At 42.4% G+C, this 17,635-nt stretch overlaps 1 protein-coding gene across 1 annotated transcript in view; it reads left to right on the top strand.

Moving 5' to 3' along the window:
- The window catches only part of CRISPLD1 (cysteine rich secretory protein LCCL domain containing 1), a 259,845-nt gene that overhangs the window by 160,481 nt on the left and 81,729 nt on the right, over positions 1–17,635 (top strand). Inside the window, exon 13 of the mRNA XM_085605416.1 lies at positions 1,886–1,961. Within this exon, the coding sequence (XP_085461542.1) occupies positions 1,886–1,961 (76 nt within the window). The remainder of the gene's footprint in view (positions 1–1,885; positions 1,962–17,635) is intronic.

Genomic DNA, 17,635 nt, shown 5'->3' with positions numbered 1-17,635 from the left:
ATCCAGCAATATGTCAACAAAACACTGAGATCCAGCACTCCACAACGTTATTTTGCAATCATGTAATATATCAGTCCATTCAGCAGGTGTGATTTCACAATTGTTTCTTTATTATATTCTTCTTTTCTTTACAAATGTAAAAGACATAAACAGCGTAGCCGGCGCGTTTCGTCCAAGCGGACTTCTTCAGGGCAATCACATAAGTGTAAAGAAGGTTTCAACTTGTTTCCCTCCAACTTCAAGAAATATAGCAATACCTTCCTCTAGTAGTCCCAGTCAAATACGTTTCCTTATTCTTCGTTTGTTTGATCAGGCTAAGTTCTTCAAATATATTTATTTCATTAGTATACAGTTAAAATGATATCCGTATGTAGGAGCAGATTCCCTCCATCTAGAGGTCCCGGCTGTAAGGTGGCTTTCCGCTGGGTGTGGGGAGTGCTGACATCTTTGCACTTTTTTTATTCACTTAATTCACTTAGCATTTTTTTTTTAATATTGACTTGCATGTTGACAGTAGTTAAAGCTGAGGGCCATCAAACATTTCCTCAAAAGCAGTACACAGAACCAACATCTGGGAATACTCTTGACCACTTGGGCTTCATATCAATCCCTGCCTGTGCCCTGGCTTGCAAAGAACCTGTTCTTGGCAGTTTGGGATGGACTGTACTTATTGGAGCATGACCAAGGTGGATTTGCATATGTCTGGGTATAATCTGAAGTGGCACGGTGGAATAGAAAAGCAATATGGGCTGTAATGCTACCCCGAGCGATTGCCAATGGTTCTACTATATGAAAGAATTCCTCCCATCACCTCAGTGGCCAAGTCAAGTATATGTCAAGACGTGGGTCCCATGCTCACTGTGGCCGTGATTGCCAGTGGCTTAATCATTTGCAAGCACTCTTCTCATCACCTTTTGCGTGTTTGCTTAAGTCCATGTTCCTCCCCAAAATATCAGACCGATGTTTTTGATCAACTATAGTGTCCTGGATATATTTTTACAAGTACTAAATTACTCCGCTCTTGTACACTACTGCTTGTGTTGCAATATATAACATAAAAGTCTGCAGTGCATACCAAATAGACTGCGGCACTGTTTTTACGTTTGCAGTGAAAAAAACATGTCAATTAAACAAATAGCACCCGAATAATTTTGAGTAAATCATCCAAAATATAGGTTATAAAAGCACCAGGATGATTGCTTAGCAGTTTATTCACTAATAATCCTGTGTCTGACAGATCACAATTTTGAATCATGGCAAGGTCTGCTCAGTTATTACCCCTTTTGATGTGGATAAAGAAAAAAGGTGCATATAGAATATATTTGACAAAAACATAGTCTGACAAAATATTGCGTCCTAAATATCGTTTACAAATAAAGCTCCCAAATTGAAATAGATTTTCTATTATTAACTCCAATAAGGCGATATTCAGGATGCAAAATTGTCAGACAAAATTTAATAAATGATATTACGGTACCATATCAAATGGGTTGGCATTTAGATGGTGAATAGTGGCATCTTTTATATCCAGTGCTCAAAATGGCTAGACTTCTCAGTGTAAACATAATTTTATCATTATTGTAAAAACATTTGAAACACTGAACTTGATTTTTTGAAATGTGCTTTCCATAAGGCAGTTTATGATCTGGTTATCATTTGACATTAGATAATTTGTCAAGTAATCTAATTGTTAAATAATAATAATGTACCTGAGAAGGAGCGGGTTCAGTACATGTGTTCACCATTGTAATGACTCGTGCATTAAGCTATACATTTTGTTGTCCCTCCTTTGCTATGTAACAGTGCATCACAATGATAACTTCTTGTACCAGGAGCGATAAAACTCCCGTATAAAAAGGTTTTATATTTTTGTTTGTTTTCGTAGGATTTACTGTCCTCGAAATTGTATGCAGTCGAACCCACAATATGCCCGTGTAATTGGAAGCAGAATTTACAGTGATGTAAGTATAACTCTCAGTGATACATTCATGCTCTGCATTGGAATTGGATAGGGTCTAGAAACCTCGGACAGGGATAGAAGCAATTCATTTACAAGCCCTATTTTGATACAGATATTGGTATGGCCGGCAATATCCCCTTTTGCTCATCTTTATCATTCAGTCTTGTGACCTACCTTCGAGACCTGACCTGATGTACCATTGAGACTTTTATTATAGCTGATCACAAGGAACTTTGGGACCTATTCGCAAAGGTATTTTCTACTGACAATGTAAGTTTCTCATTTATACCTGCCGGCAATTCTCGAATGGAGCCCTGACAGGTGTAAATTACCTTCCTGGCAGGGAAAAGTGCATCTGGCGCAGGTTTCCTGGCTTATTACTGGGAGAGTAATAGAAAATAGGAAAAAAATTAACAATTACTTTTAAAGCGGATATTTAAATTGCTGATTGTATTTTTATTTCTTTTTCCTGATAAGGCCCATAGTGTAGGCCAGCTCTTTAAGTCAGTCTCGCACTATGTCAAGTGTTCAGAGACTTCCCATTCATTGCTTGGCTTTGCGGCACTATGTTAAAAACGCATGGTTTCGAACAAACTCACTACCTATTTGGTACGGGAGACACGACACAAGGAAGAAAACACTATTGCTAATCTCTGGTTCTTGTGAAAGCCATTAGTGCTGTTTGTGACATCAAAATCTGTGTTTCTCATTTGTCTACATAGACAAAATTTTCTTAGAGAATATTTTTTCTATGCCAAATAGAGCTAACTGCCGTATAAAGGCAAGGAGAAACATAAGATACCTTAGCAATGTGTAATATGTTGCAAATTAGCACATGAAATTGAACTGTAGTAGTGGACGTACCACTTTTGCCTGAATTGTACGCACTGATTCAGTGTACCTTGACCTGCCAAACCTCAGAGCTCCCATCTTTAGATGATTACTAGCAGTTGGAGAGATACCTTACTAACCTTCGCCACTCTTTATACATGTATTGATGCACTACCACCATCTAAAGTACCTGAATGACTGAGTACAACAACTCACTATGAATACTTCATCATTAGCCAACAAAAACCCAGAAGTATGCATCACTTGATTTGCAGCAGTGCAGCAAATTTACTTCTGCTTTGTCACCCCAGATTTGTCACCTTTTTCTGGGCAGTTTTGCTGGACTTATAATTCTATGCACTTTTACCCCTGTTAAACAGGAGTAAAATTAATGAGTCCCTCCCCTTAAACTTGGTTAAATTGGCTTACACCTGATTGCCATATTTAACTTGCCTACAGCATCTACTGTGCCATCGAGGAGCAGTGTAGAACATAGCTTCGAGACTGCTATATGTAGTCTGACTGCAGCAGCCTAAAAATCTTCTGTCAAACCTAACAAAATAACCCTTTTTGACAGACAGCAAGCCCTGCTTTTAAATATTAATACTTCATTCCTAAGTACACCTTATTACCCACCAGCTAGGGTGTCTGATATTTAATAACAATGAGGTGTGAAAACTCCACCCAGATCAAAAAACCTATGGCCTGGGTGTGGGATGTGTTTTTCTTCCGCTTGCTGGAAGACAGGTTAGGGTGGACCTGATACAGAGGAAGGACATTCTAAATTTTTCCTTACATACAACCTCCAGTACCACAAAACAAAATACCACAGAGTTTGGCCCATATAAAGTCTTCATAACTAATATCAAACCAAATCACTTTACTACAAGGGTCCTCTGATGGATCTTTTGATCGAGCTGATAGGGACTGGGATAATCAGAGATGGATGGACACTCTTTCGTGAGGACCTAGAATAAAGAAGTGCCTTTCTAACCAGCAATAATACATGTAAATATCAAATGAATCAACACTAACAAATTACATACGCATGAATAGTCATAACAAGCAAAATCTTTATCTAGTCTTCTAGTTGAATGATCAAGGCACAAAAATACATTAGATTCATTCAATATTGGTTATCAATTGAATACAGATAAATCACAATACATCACAGCTCAGAGCAAAATACATCTTCAGTATAATACCTGGTGAGAGAGAGAGAGGGCATAATGCAATCAAGAATCATACAAACCAAAGAATCGGTTGCAAACTTATCGGGAATGAGGACTTGACAAGAGCCCAGTAGGACCCTAAAGCACAGCGTGCAATAGCCGGAGTCTTTAACCTTTCAGCCGAAAGGTTTAGCCTGCTCAACTTCACCAGCTGGCACTGTGCAGGGGAAAACCGGAGAGTTCATTTCAAGGGAGACAGAGTTCAGATTAAAAGCATGCCGGACCTATAGGAAATGTTGCAAGAATAGCCCATGCAGTCCTTTTCCCACGGGGCAGTTATACCCCCAATCGTTCATAGTTTCATCCCACAAAGTTGCTTTTGTGCAGTTTGCATGATTTCCATTGTTCAAAGTCTATGGTCTGTCCATGGGGTGATTGTTACCTTACCAACATGATCCGGAAACTATACCTAATGCTATTGTCCAATGTTCATTATTTTACTAAAAGTTCAATTTCATCCCTCTTCAGAACTAGGTAGTTCATTTGTATCTTATCATGTCCGTTCTAAAGTGCTCTCTTCTGAACTTGCAACAAAGTCAACACAATTTTGTACTAACAGTGAGGGTGTCTTTTACTCCAGTACTAGAGAAAGAGACATTAGCAAAAGTTCTCACAACGAGCAATAAAGTCAGGTCAGCATATTCTAGTCTTACTCGAAGGAAATTATGGAAAAAAATACATTTTAAAGGCATACATGAAAACATGCTAAATCATAATTATTTACTGAAAGATATCAAACATTTAATTATATAAAGATTATTCTATTTCTCTTTCGATTATACCGTTCATTGAAACTCACATGCAAACACCATTTTATCTTCAATTAAGCATTAGCTCATTTGCAAAACATTTATAAATGATCAAGCACATTCCTCTCGACATTTGAAAAGTGCAGGTTTTTCATAATAGTACAGCTGCATGAGCAGAAATCATTGTATTCATTTTCGACTTCAGTTAGTACATTTTATCTACTAAAACAGCACTTATTTTCGCTTTTTCATAGTCATTTTTGTTAATGGCTACATCATTATGTCACACATTATGACATTTATAGGTTTTCATAGCACATTATTGATCGTTAATTTATTAACCTAATTCGTTTTTTGTCTCTCTCATGAATATTTTCTTCTCCATCTGGTTTGCAACCATTCTGTATGCTTTTACGATGCAGATTGAACTCTCACATGGTTTATGAGTTACATTGTTAATCATGTTTCTTGAGTATGTATTGGTATCGCACTATTCAATGAGCAGATTGATTGATTGAGGCAAATCATAAAATCATACTAAGATAATTACGTTCTATCAGACCTATGAACTCTGTCAACTTCAAAGTAAATTTAAGGTGAAACATTAGGAAAGGCTAACCTTTGTTCCCCCAGCCAAGCTCACTCCAAACCCAGTTGGAGGGAAGCTAGTCTCAGAATCAGTTTTTATAGACCCCAAAGGAGGGGTATACTCATTTGCCGGGGCACATCTCTGGGTAGGCACCCAGGTTCTGGACAAGGGAGAAAGGACTTCTCCATTTCAGGTTTTAGGAGTTAAGCACACTCTGGGATTGTTTGCTTTAGGGCAAGAAGGAGCTACCTAAAAGGTGGGTAGGGTTGCCCTTGGGAACTTTTAGCCCATAGGTTAGGGTGGAGTCATGATTCATCCCCACTCACTAGTTAGTGCCAGCCATAAATGTGCCACCTCAGGAAACCCTCCTCAGAGCACTTTATGGACCTGCAGAAAATCAGAAGAGGACTCAATTCTGCTTTCTCTAAGCCAAGAGGAGCTCTGAAGGGACTGTACCTGCCCCCTATTGTTCCCAGAAGAAAGACACGGACTCCAAGGGTCAGTTATCTGACTTTCTGTGTGGCTACAGGGACCCGACAGGCTGAGAGCTACTTTTTCCTGATTGAACAGTTGCCCAGTCACAACTGGACCCGCACTGAACCCTGCACACTGCCTTTGCTGAACCAAGCCCTGAAGTCATAAGAGCCCCCTGAAGCTTGGGAGCCTTAGTTGAAGACCTGAGGGAAACAGGACCAACCACTACACTGTTTTCAGACTTAAAGAGATTCTTGACTTCCATCCGACAGAGGACTTGGACCAACCACCAGAGCCAAAACAGTGAAGACTTGACTTCTCTGGGCTAAGGAAACAGTTTCACCCCGCTTGGCGCTTCTCTGCAGTACTAAACCTGTTTCAGCGGGACGCATGATGAGTAGGTATCTGCCCCCATGAGCCTTATTCGTATACCACCCGATACCTTGTCTCACTTGGTGTATCTGACCTCGTGGTCCGTTGCAGTTGGCCTTAAGATGTGCCTTGTTCTCAGTCTACCATGAACCGAGACTGCCATTGGCGCTTAGTGCTTTCTGACACTATTTTAACTTAAAACTTTAAACATTCATATCTCTGATTGGATTTTTGGTGTTTTAGTGTCATTTTGTTTATTACCATTTACTCTAGTTTTTTTACTTTGGTTTTGGATTTTCATTGTTTGGTTATTGTTTTGACTTTATTACTGTTTAGGTACAGCAAAAATAATTTAGAAATCGCACTAGTGTAAGCCCGTCTGATCTGAGCCATAGCTACCAGTGGGAAGGAGCTCAGGTCAAGTAATTTAGTGACTTTTAGAGTTCACCCTGACAGGATAGTGTTATTATTCCTTGAAGTGGCCAACAGCCCACTCCACATAATTATCTACTTTCTTACACATAGTTGGAAAGGAGGTGAACATTTTGTTGTCTAACAAGAGATGCAGGCTGCCATCCGCTGCTTAATTTGAGCCTATGGTTTCCAGTGCTCGGCAAAGGAACTTATTTGCCAAAAACGGCACGTATGAACAGCCGCCCACATGCTAGAGCTGTCTGTCTAATTTAGAGATGATCACAACAACCGTTGTTTCTTATTCCAATATAAATTAAACATGCCTAATACCTGCTGCCCAAGCATCTTTATAGCTGTGGGGATAATCTGAATTGTTACACTTGTAATTGTGTAAAGGTTAGTACTTGTTTGGTACTGTCATTGGCAGTGCTGTCAGGGGCAATAGGTGGTACAAGTTGCAGTAGCTACTTGACGACCAGTTAAGCACTGCTGCCATCCATGCTCACCATGCCCATTAATATGAGTCATGTTAGTCAGCACACCCGCAGACAGAACACTATCAGACTGCACACTAAGAAGTGTAAAAAAGAAAAACAGGCAGCAAGCGTTTTCCATCTATGCACCCAGGATCTGAGCGACATCCCTGTATCCATCAGGACTGCTCTAAAGCTGCTTAAATTCAGGAAAGAGTTTGATACTGACCTCTTTAAAGAAAACAACATCACAATGCTTTAACAGTCCATAAAGCAGCAGCCTTTCCTACCACTCATTAACTTTATGCGGGACTATGTAGAACTCCGCTGCTTTTTGGCTAGGCTTGTGCTATATAAATACCACATACATACGTACAAACATTAGCAAAGTTAGTGAGAAAACATTTCTATTCATGACACAATAACAGCACACAGAACAGACAAGCATTGGCATAGCCAATAGGTCTCGCCTTTGGGACCTTACAAGTTTTTAGCCATGCAACAGCTGCATAACTAAATACTTATAAGGTCCCAAAAGCGAGACCTATTGGCTATGCTAAGCGGCCGTAGGGCCGCAAAAGTGATCGCGATGCGATCAAACATCAAAGCGGCAGTGCGGCAGCGAAAGTGAAAGTAATCGCGGTCAAGCGCGGCGGGCGCGCCCGCGCACATGCACTGTAGCTCTAGGCTGGCCTGGTAGCACTTTTTGGAGCCCTCTCAAAAAGTCTCGCCAGACCAGCGCATGCGCTGGGTCAGGCAAGACCTAAAAAACTAAGCCTGCAACCAGTTCTGGTGGCTCAGTGGGCTAATGCGTCCACTGTAGGGGCCTGTATTTTTACCTCATGGCCACAGGTTCAGATCCAGGTGGTAACACTCAGCCTTTCATCCTTTTGAGGTCGATAAAATGAATACCATTGAGTTGGGCAACAATAAACATCTGTTATTCAGCGCCAAGATACCATTCGGTGAACGTGTGCTTACAAATACACATTATGTTATGTTAAGTTTGTTAAAAATGCAGCTGCACATCAGCTTCTTAAGTCTTTGGACTATATTAAGAGAAATCCCTTCCCACCATGGCGAATTGATATCAGTGGAATTTAAAATTAAAAGGTTTTATCGAACAGTCACATAACCTATTTATTCGCTTTTTACAGAGAGCTGCTGTGCCTTTTTAATGAAATTATTTTCACTGACACAGTCATGGCTAAGCCAGGCACCATTCGGCCTCCTCTCTTCTGTTATTTAAAGAAATAGGTTGTCAGTTGAAATCTTTCTCAGACTTTCTCAGTAAAACCAAAATGTAAAAGCAGTGTGCTTTTGTGGGCATGGGTTTTTGTTTCCTGGAAATTCATTCCCACAGCTGGCTGTGATTGTTGGCATGTGGACTCTGTCTGACGACACAAAAGTAAATTATTTGTTTCTGTTAAATGAAATGCATGTAATGAATGTCCTGTTCTATTGCGCCAATATTTTAAATTGTAGCAGGCACCAGAGGTTGTTCAGAACCATCCCTCCTGAAGCAGGGAATAAACTTCATTTTACATTTTCGCTAAAGTCATTACTGTTAACAATGTTTATGAGTTCATAGATTTCCCATATGAAGCCTATTTATAACCTCTCTTCGAATGTGTACGTAAAGATGCCAAGACCACAAATTGGCTGGTTAGCAGAGGGATTATGGATATTTTCGGAGCTCTGTTTCCTATAGGAACTGTACAAAATGCTCGGTCTAACCTGCACAATCTTTAAAATGTTTCAGTATGTGTGGCGCGAGGTTCCATTTAGACCATCGCAGTTTAATGAGCAGCCTGAGGGCTCGAGGCGGGATTTATGAGTCAACATCCATGACTGAATACTTTGGCCGCAGCGCTTGGCGCTGCCTAGCCTCTCTCACTTTGCGAGTTGCATGATTTTCATTTAACACTTTTCTTGGCTTTAGTGTCAGGTGCAGTGTGTCCCCTGCGTTAAATAGGGCGCCCATTTTCCCATCATGCCCCTGGATATCGATACCTAAAAGGATAGTAAACGATTTAGAGCCAATATAGGAACAATAAATAGCTCTCCATAATAGCCTGTGAAAAAAGCAGTGTGTAAGAAAGTTTGCCTCAGCCTTGTTCCACAGGCAATGCTCGGTTTTTGAGCTGAAGAGCATCCTTGAACATGAGATTGTGTTTAATTCTCCATACTCCATGTGTGGATCTGCACTCGGAGCTGAGGAGACTTTAGAATGGAAATTCCTCGCTTTTGTTGGGAGAGGAGGCACACGATGAAATGGAGCCTTCCAGGCGCAGGGCCACTATGGGACCGTAAGGAAAACGGAGGAAGAGACTTTCTAGGGTAGATGGAGGCCTTCTAGATTCTGCGCAATTTCATTCACTAAAACGTGTTTGGACCCTCTTGGTAAATTTTTCTGATTGTGTAAGGAGTTTTTTGCGTGAACTAGCAAACGGGTTAAATATTTGCTATTCAAACGAAAAAACACAGCTGTGAACCAGTAGTTCCCCCAGCATGAACCATCCTAGGCCCACCAGCTTCAGCCTCAGGCTCGTAAATAAATATAAATAGGGAGTTTAGCAACTCTCCCCACCCTAGAAAAGGAGACAGGACCACAACACCTGCACTCTAGAAAAGAAGACGCACCTTCCTGCAAAGAGCGGCAGAGTCTACAAAGTACAGGTGGAAAAAAACAAAAGGAAAAGGCATTGGCAAACCCAATAGCTCTCGCCTTTAAAAGGTGATTCCTGGGCTACTGGGCATGTCATTTATTGCTTCCATTGGCCTTGTAAAAGAGACAAAATCAGAAAATGTCTGCTAGAGCTACTGGAGTATCATGGTGCCTGCACACACACGCATCACCATGCACCCTCAGCCATCTTGAAATAATTTTATTTATAAAGAAATATAGTTTCAAGACAGTCTATGATGTTTCGAGATTAAAGCTAGTGCCTGGGCATCCATCTTGCAATTGTTTTCCTTTATGAGAAAAATGTAATCCAAAATTTCAGCTGGAGCATCACCATGCATTCACATATACTGACAGCTATAACAGAATGCTTTATATTTATGAGAAAAAACATTGAGATGGCTGCTAGAGCATCACCATACTTGTGCAAGCACAGGTGACCATCTAGGAACAGTAAGATGTTCACTTGTATGGGCATTGTTAAATGGTAAATTAAAAATAAAAAACGGATGCATATTCACACCAACACGAAGATGCGAGTGGCCAGATAGCAGCATGCAGTTGATGGGGACTTACTGAAATAGTCCCTTAAAAAAAAAGTGGAGCTAGAAAGGGCAGAAATAAGGAGCAAGTAAAAATAAAAGTGAGCAGCCTTGCTTTGTACTAGAGAAGCTACCGGTTGTTTGATTATATAATGAGCAGCCCAACAACAGCACTAAAGAAATAGAACTTGTTGTCGGGCACGGAATCAGGAACAGTACACCAAGGTGCACTAGTGATTTTGTGAAGTGAGATACCGAAAATGTTATCCTGAAACTAACACCTTTTCTGACCAGTCACAAACCAAAAATTATCAATGCAAAATGTATAACTATCTGACCCTGTTTTTGTTGGCTATATGATTCTGGGCACTTCACCACTGCTTATCAGTGCTAAAGTGCACATTCTCTCTGAGTAAATTGTGAATGTGATTAGTTATCCATGATTGGCATATTTGATTTACTGGTAAAGTCCCTAGTAAAATGCACAATTGGTGCCAGGGCCTGTAAATCAAATGCTTCTAGTGAGCTTGCAGCACTGGTTTTGCCAAACACATGATTAGTACTGAAAATGTATATCAGACCTACCACTGTAATGTCTGTGCGCGCAGTTGTAAACTTCCATGTTGATCTGGCAAGTGCAGCCACATGCCAGATCCAAACCTTCCCCTTTCTTACATGTTAGGCATCCCTTAGGGTTGCCCAAAATAACCCCATGGGCAGGGTGCGGTATCTGTGAAAAGTAGAACATGTACTGGTGTGTGTTACATGTCCTGATAGTAAAATACTGTGTATTTCGTTTTTCACTAGTGAATGGCTGTCTGTCCCATAGGTTATCATGGGTGCTACCTTGTAACATCTTACAAGTGTTACTTGCCATTGGGACAAGATGGAGAAAGAGAGTTTAGGCTCTCTGAACTCAGAATTTAATAACACACCTTTTAGTGAAGGTGACTTTTAAATTGTGTGTTTGAAAATGCCACTGGCCTGGCAGTTCGGGCTGGACTGTTCCCATTGGGCGCAGGGTCAAGATTGATTGGCATATGGCTGGGTCCGAACTGGAATGGTATGGTGAGCAAAAAACGATGGATTTAGGCCGAGATCTCTGTACTGGGGTGAATGTATGACATTGTTCTGCATTCTGTCCATCAATTGTTCTTTTTGCATTTGTCACCCTGAGTGGGACGGGTATGCCCAGACGTGGGTCCTGTGCTCTCCATGCCACTGAAGTCAAGCTATCCTGGCTGATGAGGGGTAAAAGCCTGAACCTGTCCTAGGATGCTTGTTTCCAGTCCAGGGAGGACCTGGGCTGGCATTCGGGCTGGACTGTTCCCATTGGGCGCAGGGTCCAGACTGATTTTCATATGGCTTGGTCCAAACCGGAATGGCATGGTGAGCAAAAAAAGATGGATTTAGGCCCAGATCTCTGTACTGGCGTGGATGTATGGCATTGTTCTGCATTCTGTCCATCAATTGTTCTTTTTACTTTTAGAAAGTGAGCATTTTCTTACTTTACCATTCTGTGTGCCTCTGCCTGCTTGTGTTTTCATGGTCGGGTTTTGGAGTGACAGGAGATGGGAATATGCATTCACTCTAGATAATCACAAGGGGGTTAGGGTGTGTCCTGCCTTGCCTGGGTGATTCATTGTTGGCTGAATAGACCTGGTCTCCATTTAGAGTGGTGGGAGGTGTTTGGCTAGCACCTGAATAGTCTGTGTCTCCTCTGCACAATGCTGCCTCCATCCCCTGTAGTTATGCTGGACCAAGGAGGCCAGAACTGGTTTGGACTGAGCACAGAGTCTCTGAAGCAAAGCGAACAATAAGAAAATGACGTAAAAGTATTGGATCTAAAACCCTAGGACTTTAGATTACTTTTGGAAATAAGAGGGCCCTGCCAAGAAGAAGAGCTGAAGAGCTGTGTGAGGAGTGCTGCCTGTTCTGAGTACGAGGTCGGTTGGCCTGCAGTTGCTGCTTCTGTCTGTGGTGGAGAAAATGGACTGATGCTTTTTGCTCTGGTGTGGTATCCTGGTGTGGTATCCTGCTTGTGAAGAATCTCCAAGGGTTGTGTCTGCTGGCCTCCTGTTTTTAAAAACTCAGGGACATCAAGGTTTTCCCTGTACTTTATTTCTGGAAGTTCCTGGTGCTTAGGTCTGGGTGCTCCGTGTGCTTTGCTTTCTGGGAGCTCCATGTGCTTTGCTTTCTGGCAGATCCATGTGCTTTGCTTTCTGGAAGCTCTGTGTGCTCTGCTTTTCAAACAAAGTTTCTGTGAGTGTTGAGCTCCCTGTACCGTCTCTCGGCTGGCCCCCACCCGCTGCTCGCAGAGCCGAGAGTGGAGAAGATCTACTACCAAAGGCACGGCTGGTGCGAAGGAGTCCTTGGCGTTTCGGTGTGCTGCCTGGAGCTTCTGGCGTTGCCCAGCAGTTGCCCAGGAAGCTGAAGCAGGTGCAGTGTCATTGGCAGCTGGCCCAGCGCGGTAAACCAGTATCGCTGAGAGGTGTCCCCAGTGCGAGGCGGCGCAGGGTATTCCCCGAGTGCTAGGAGCATGAGCCTTGCCGCACCGCACCAGCCACATAGGACGACGTGCCGCATCCTGCTGGACGGAATGCCTCCCCACCTTGGAGATCCGTGGAGAGCTCCCTATGCGGCTGTGGTTGTTCTGCCTCCCTCTACTTCTTGGGAATTTTGTCTTGGGCATTGTTTCTTTCAGTATCGGTGCACTCATGGTGGGCAGCCAGTAGGCAGCCTGATAAATGGCCAAGATCGGAGAGCACAGGAACGGTGTGCTCAATGGGGAAACTGAAGCCAAAGTGTTATATCAATGACATCCACAAATATTTACATCATATTTCTGTTCCCCTGCAGCTGTTCTGCAAGTATTTCTCCTGTTAACCTATTTTGTAAAGTACTCTGTCACTTTTTGGGTCTTGCAGCACTAAATCCATAACTCTAAAATAAAACAATATAAAAGGGCACAATCCACAAACTTTTTCTGTGAGGATGTATCTCATATGCATGATTAAGGTTTGCATTATTCTGAAATTTAGATGAGTATTGGAAAGAAATTGTATATTCAGTTCTCAAAAAAGACAGGAATTTTCAATTTCAGTTTATTCCTTAATGTTTTATCCATAACTACTGGGGAATTCTCAGGGGATTCTAGTGCCCTAATTACAAATTGGGTACACTTTTCCTATTTGCACAATGGCGCACCTTTAAATAGGTGCGCTGTACACAAACAGGAAGCGTCTGCCCTATTACAGAGAATCTGCTGCCCTCAGGACAACCTCAAACTCTTGATGCCCTGCAGGCAGTGCATTCAAGTGAAATGCAAAGCAGTTTGCTCCAGGTTTTCACAATGCAGGCGGCAACCCGCTTTCACTTTGAGAAGGGATTATAGTACCCTTTGGAGATGGGTGCAGTGAGTGACTGCACCTGCCTTTCTTTAGCGGGGTGTCTGTGAAGTCAATAGGACCCCCTTAGTCCCCTCCAGGGGGCTGCCATATCAGGGAGTGTACTGACAATGTGGCAACTTCTTGTGACACACTTTTAGTGTGCCTCCTTACAGCTTCTTTGCATTTGCACCTGCGTCCTGGTGCAGAGGCAGAGATTCCCTCATCTGCATGGGGCCACACCCTCATGCAAATGAGGGAATGCCCTCTTACGATAGCACTGGTGCTGCATGTGCGCCAGCACTATCAGAATTACATAACAGCCTGTACACATGTCTGTGGCCCCTTCTGTAATTCCAAAGTGCCTTTGGGGCGCACAAAGCAGGCACACACTACCATTGCTCGCCCAGGACACTTTCTGTGATACAGCCACAGGAGTACTTGCAGAAAAATATAGCAGTTGCATTTTAACAGTAGTAGCTCTAGAGTTCCATTGTAAAGTTCATGTACCTTTTTACACTTGTAAATGTATCAGGTGTACATTTTCTTCTGTGTAAATACTTCACAATAGTGCAATTGCACATTAAAACATGTTTCATTGTTTTCTCCTAAAGGAAAATGATTTTCCACTAAATTCCTAGTCGCATATAACACTAATTTTGAAGGTGTTACTTCTCCATTCCCATCCCACATGCAGATGTACTCCTGCCATTAACAGAAACAAATCCCTAATGGTATCCGGGAATGTGCCTTACAACATGCTGTTAATACTCTAGTTTTGAAGTTATCCCCAGCTCGGAAACAACTGTAGTGTAACTGAGCTTTAAATTGTTTTTCATTTTTTTTTTCTCGAGAGGGAAAATGATTTACCTACTAAAGAAGACCCTTTACCAACTTAACACCAACTTTGAAGATGTTACATCCCCATTACAATCCCAACAGGCGATTTACTACTGTCCTTGCCTGACGTAAATCTTCAATCAAATGCAGGATCGGAAAGTGCCTCACAATTTTTTGTAAATGATCTACTTTTTGAAGGTATTCCTGGGTTGGAACACCTGCATCTTCCACATATACAGATATGCTCTCATGGACTATTACACCAGGCTGGTGCAGTAGTAAATATGGGTAAATCAACTGGTGATTGTAAATGCATGTTTTCTTCTGAATATGTGATGTTACAACACGATGATTTACATTGCGGTACGTTACATCGCAGTTATTACAACGCAAGTCGTTACAAACGACTTGCGCTGGAGGGCGCTGGACATAGGAATAGTATGATTTACTATTCCAACTCTAGCCTACGTAACAGTAGGGAAGGTGTTGAAATAGTAAATCATACTATTCCTTAGTGTATAGTGCCATCCAGCGCAAGTCGTTGTAACGACTTGCGTTGTAATGACCGCAATGTAAATGTATCACGGTGTAACAACCGCGTCATAAAGGTCTTTCGCCTTCTTTCCACATGCGTGAATTGTAATATGTAATTTGCTGAACTCCAATGTATGTGCACAAATGGCTTTCTGAATTCCTCCATGTCCATGAGCAAGCTTGGGATGTGTAAACTTGCATCATTGCAAATTATCAGAATGTTTCTTCAAAGCAAGCCTCCTTTGCTAAATGTTTCTACTCTTGAAAAGGGTGCTAGCTGGCCACCACTGGTCTACAACCACGCATCACCACTCAACATCCATTTCCCTTCTGACTGAATTCCTGCCCCTCAGGATTGGTCTTCCCGGGTTGGAGAATGGATGGCACATGGCTTTTTCTTGCATTTTGCAGCTTCCACCCAATGCTAAGGGCATCCCTAAGTGGTAGTGGGTAAACCTCTGCAGTCGTTGCCCTGACGTTATTCCATTCTTGGTTGGGTCATCCAACTGCAGTGAAGTCCTTCCAGAGAACCTAACCTTCATATCGTGCAAAATCGGACAAATGGTAAACTTGACACAGACCAAGCCTGCCTTACTCCTGGAAATCCATGAGTAAGATCAGCCGAAGACCGGAGTAAGATAGAAATAATCAAAGAATAAGGTTTGTGAATCGGGTCCTAAGCCGGGATCCTCTGGAACGGTCAAGGGAAGAGGGTCTCTTCGGATGAATAGATACACCCCTTCCAAACAGTTCTCGTGGGAATCTATTCCATCCATACCTTGCCCCGCTCTTATGGCAGGCGGCAGGGCAGCTCCTGTGATGAGCATCAGTTCCCACCATGCACTGCCATGACAGCTCACTGAAAAACTCTGCACCCCGGAGGCAACCACATGAGCAGCAGACAGGAAGTTAAACCATTTGTTACAAAGCCTTTGTAGTGTCACTGCATGCTGGGGTGGACATCTGGTATTTTGCTGAGTAGGGAGAGAAGGAAAATGATTAAGCGGCTGGATATTCAGATTCTCTGACCTGTTAAACACTGACAAATACCAGAGGGTTCACAGCACAGCAATAAAGCAAAGTTATGTAATCCTGTATGAAGTGTTTATGCTAACTTGCAAAACGCATTGGCGTTCTATGCAGCCTATGGGCTCCGTTACCAGAGAGCTAATGTGCCATGTGAAATCTAGAAGTAACAGTGAATGGGGGAGGTTTGAAAAGCTTCCCAACATCAAGTTAGAATGCACGCCGTTGCAGACTAATGTTGAAGCAGGTTACTCAGGGTGTAACGTGGCAGCCACTCGCAAAGCCCTGTCTCAGCAGACTGGAACCTTCTGCCTCACCTTCACCTCTGAAATGGGCATTTGCGAGTCGAATGCGTCCCACCAGACCTCCTAGAAATATCCTTTTTTTTATTTATTAGAAACATTTACTCAAACGGGAATTGTACATGTGAGTGAATTTGGGAAATTTAAATGTTCAAGGAGCACCACTATCTTAAGAGAAACATATTTAAAATTGAGATATTTATCTATTTTTAATTTGTTTATTTGTGCTGTCATTTGAGAGTGTTTTTCTCATGGAAATAATTGTTCATAAACGCTTTTGCTACCTCCATGGCGTCTTGTGGTGGTCTTAAGGTGATGAGGTTCAGCCCTCCCAAATGAATAATTTACTTTCTCACAAAGAGGTGTTTTATGGAGACTCCTAGAACATAGTGGGAGCCTGGACTGGAAGTGGGACTTACATATGTTGGTGCTAGATGGGATCTGTACTGTGACATTTTGCATCAGACTCTCTTACAGACTGGTGGGCGGTCCGCCAGCCTGACCGTTTATTGAAGACTGTGACCTCCACCCCCCTGGTGACCAACCGACTGCCAAAACTAAAGATCCCTACTTACCCATGCTCTCTATGCCTTCAACACTGAAGACCGAGCAGAATGTTGAGTGCCTGCCATGCTCTTTGCCTGACTCAGCATATTATTTTGTTTTTCTAAAACAAACTTCCAAACCTGGAGTTAGTTTCAGAATGAAAAAAAGTCACTTACCCTGGTGCACAGGAAATGTTCTCCCTGTGCACCAAGGTCATTGTTTCTTTTATCTGCCAGGGATTGCCATGTGTCACGTGAGCCTGGCCCGGTAAATGCTGTGATGGTTGCCCCGCCATGATTAGGGTGAGACTAACACCACTCTAATCCTGTCCTGGGGCTCATAGACTGTTTTTGCTGGGTGCACTTCCAGAAACCCATTACCAAACAAAGTAGTTACCAATATGTAATTGGGGTGGGGAACAACTAGGTGGGCAGAAGGAGCATATATAATTTTTTTGAAAATGTCCCACGTCTGTCAACCTTTAACTGACCCTTTAACGGCCGCATTCAGGGATTGGTGGTACATCTACCCATTACTGTGTCAAAATTCATCCACCGCCAAAGCAGCACAAAAAATCCATCAGGATATCCGTGCCATCCCTGCTATCAAAGTTCTGCCACTGACCATGTACATCCAAATTTATCGCAAATTGTCACTGCCCACACATCTATCCTCCCCA

This window comes from Triturus cristatus, chromosome 5_1 (assembly GCF_964204655.1).
Source record: "Triturus cristatus chromosome 5_1, aTriCri1.1, whole genome shotgun sequence".
In the NCBI taxonomy this organism is placed as follows: Eukaryota; Metazoa; Chordata; class Amphibia; order Caudata; family Salamandridae; genus Triturus; species Triturus cristatus.
Note: the sequence above shows the minus strand (reverse complement) of the source record. Positions and strands in the feature narration are given on the sequence as shown.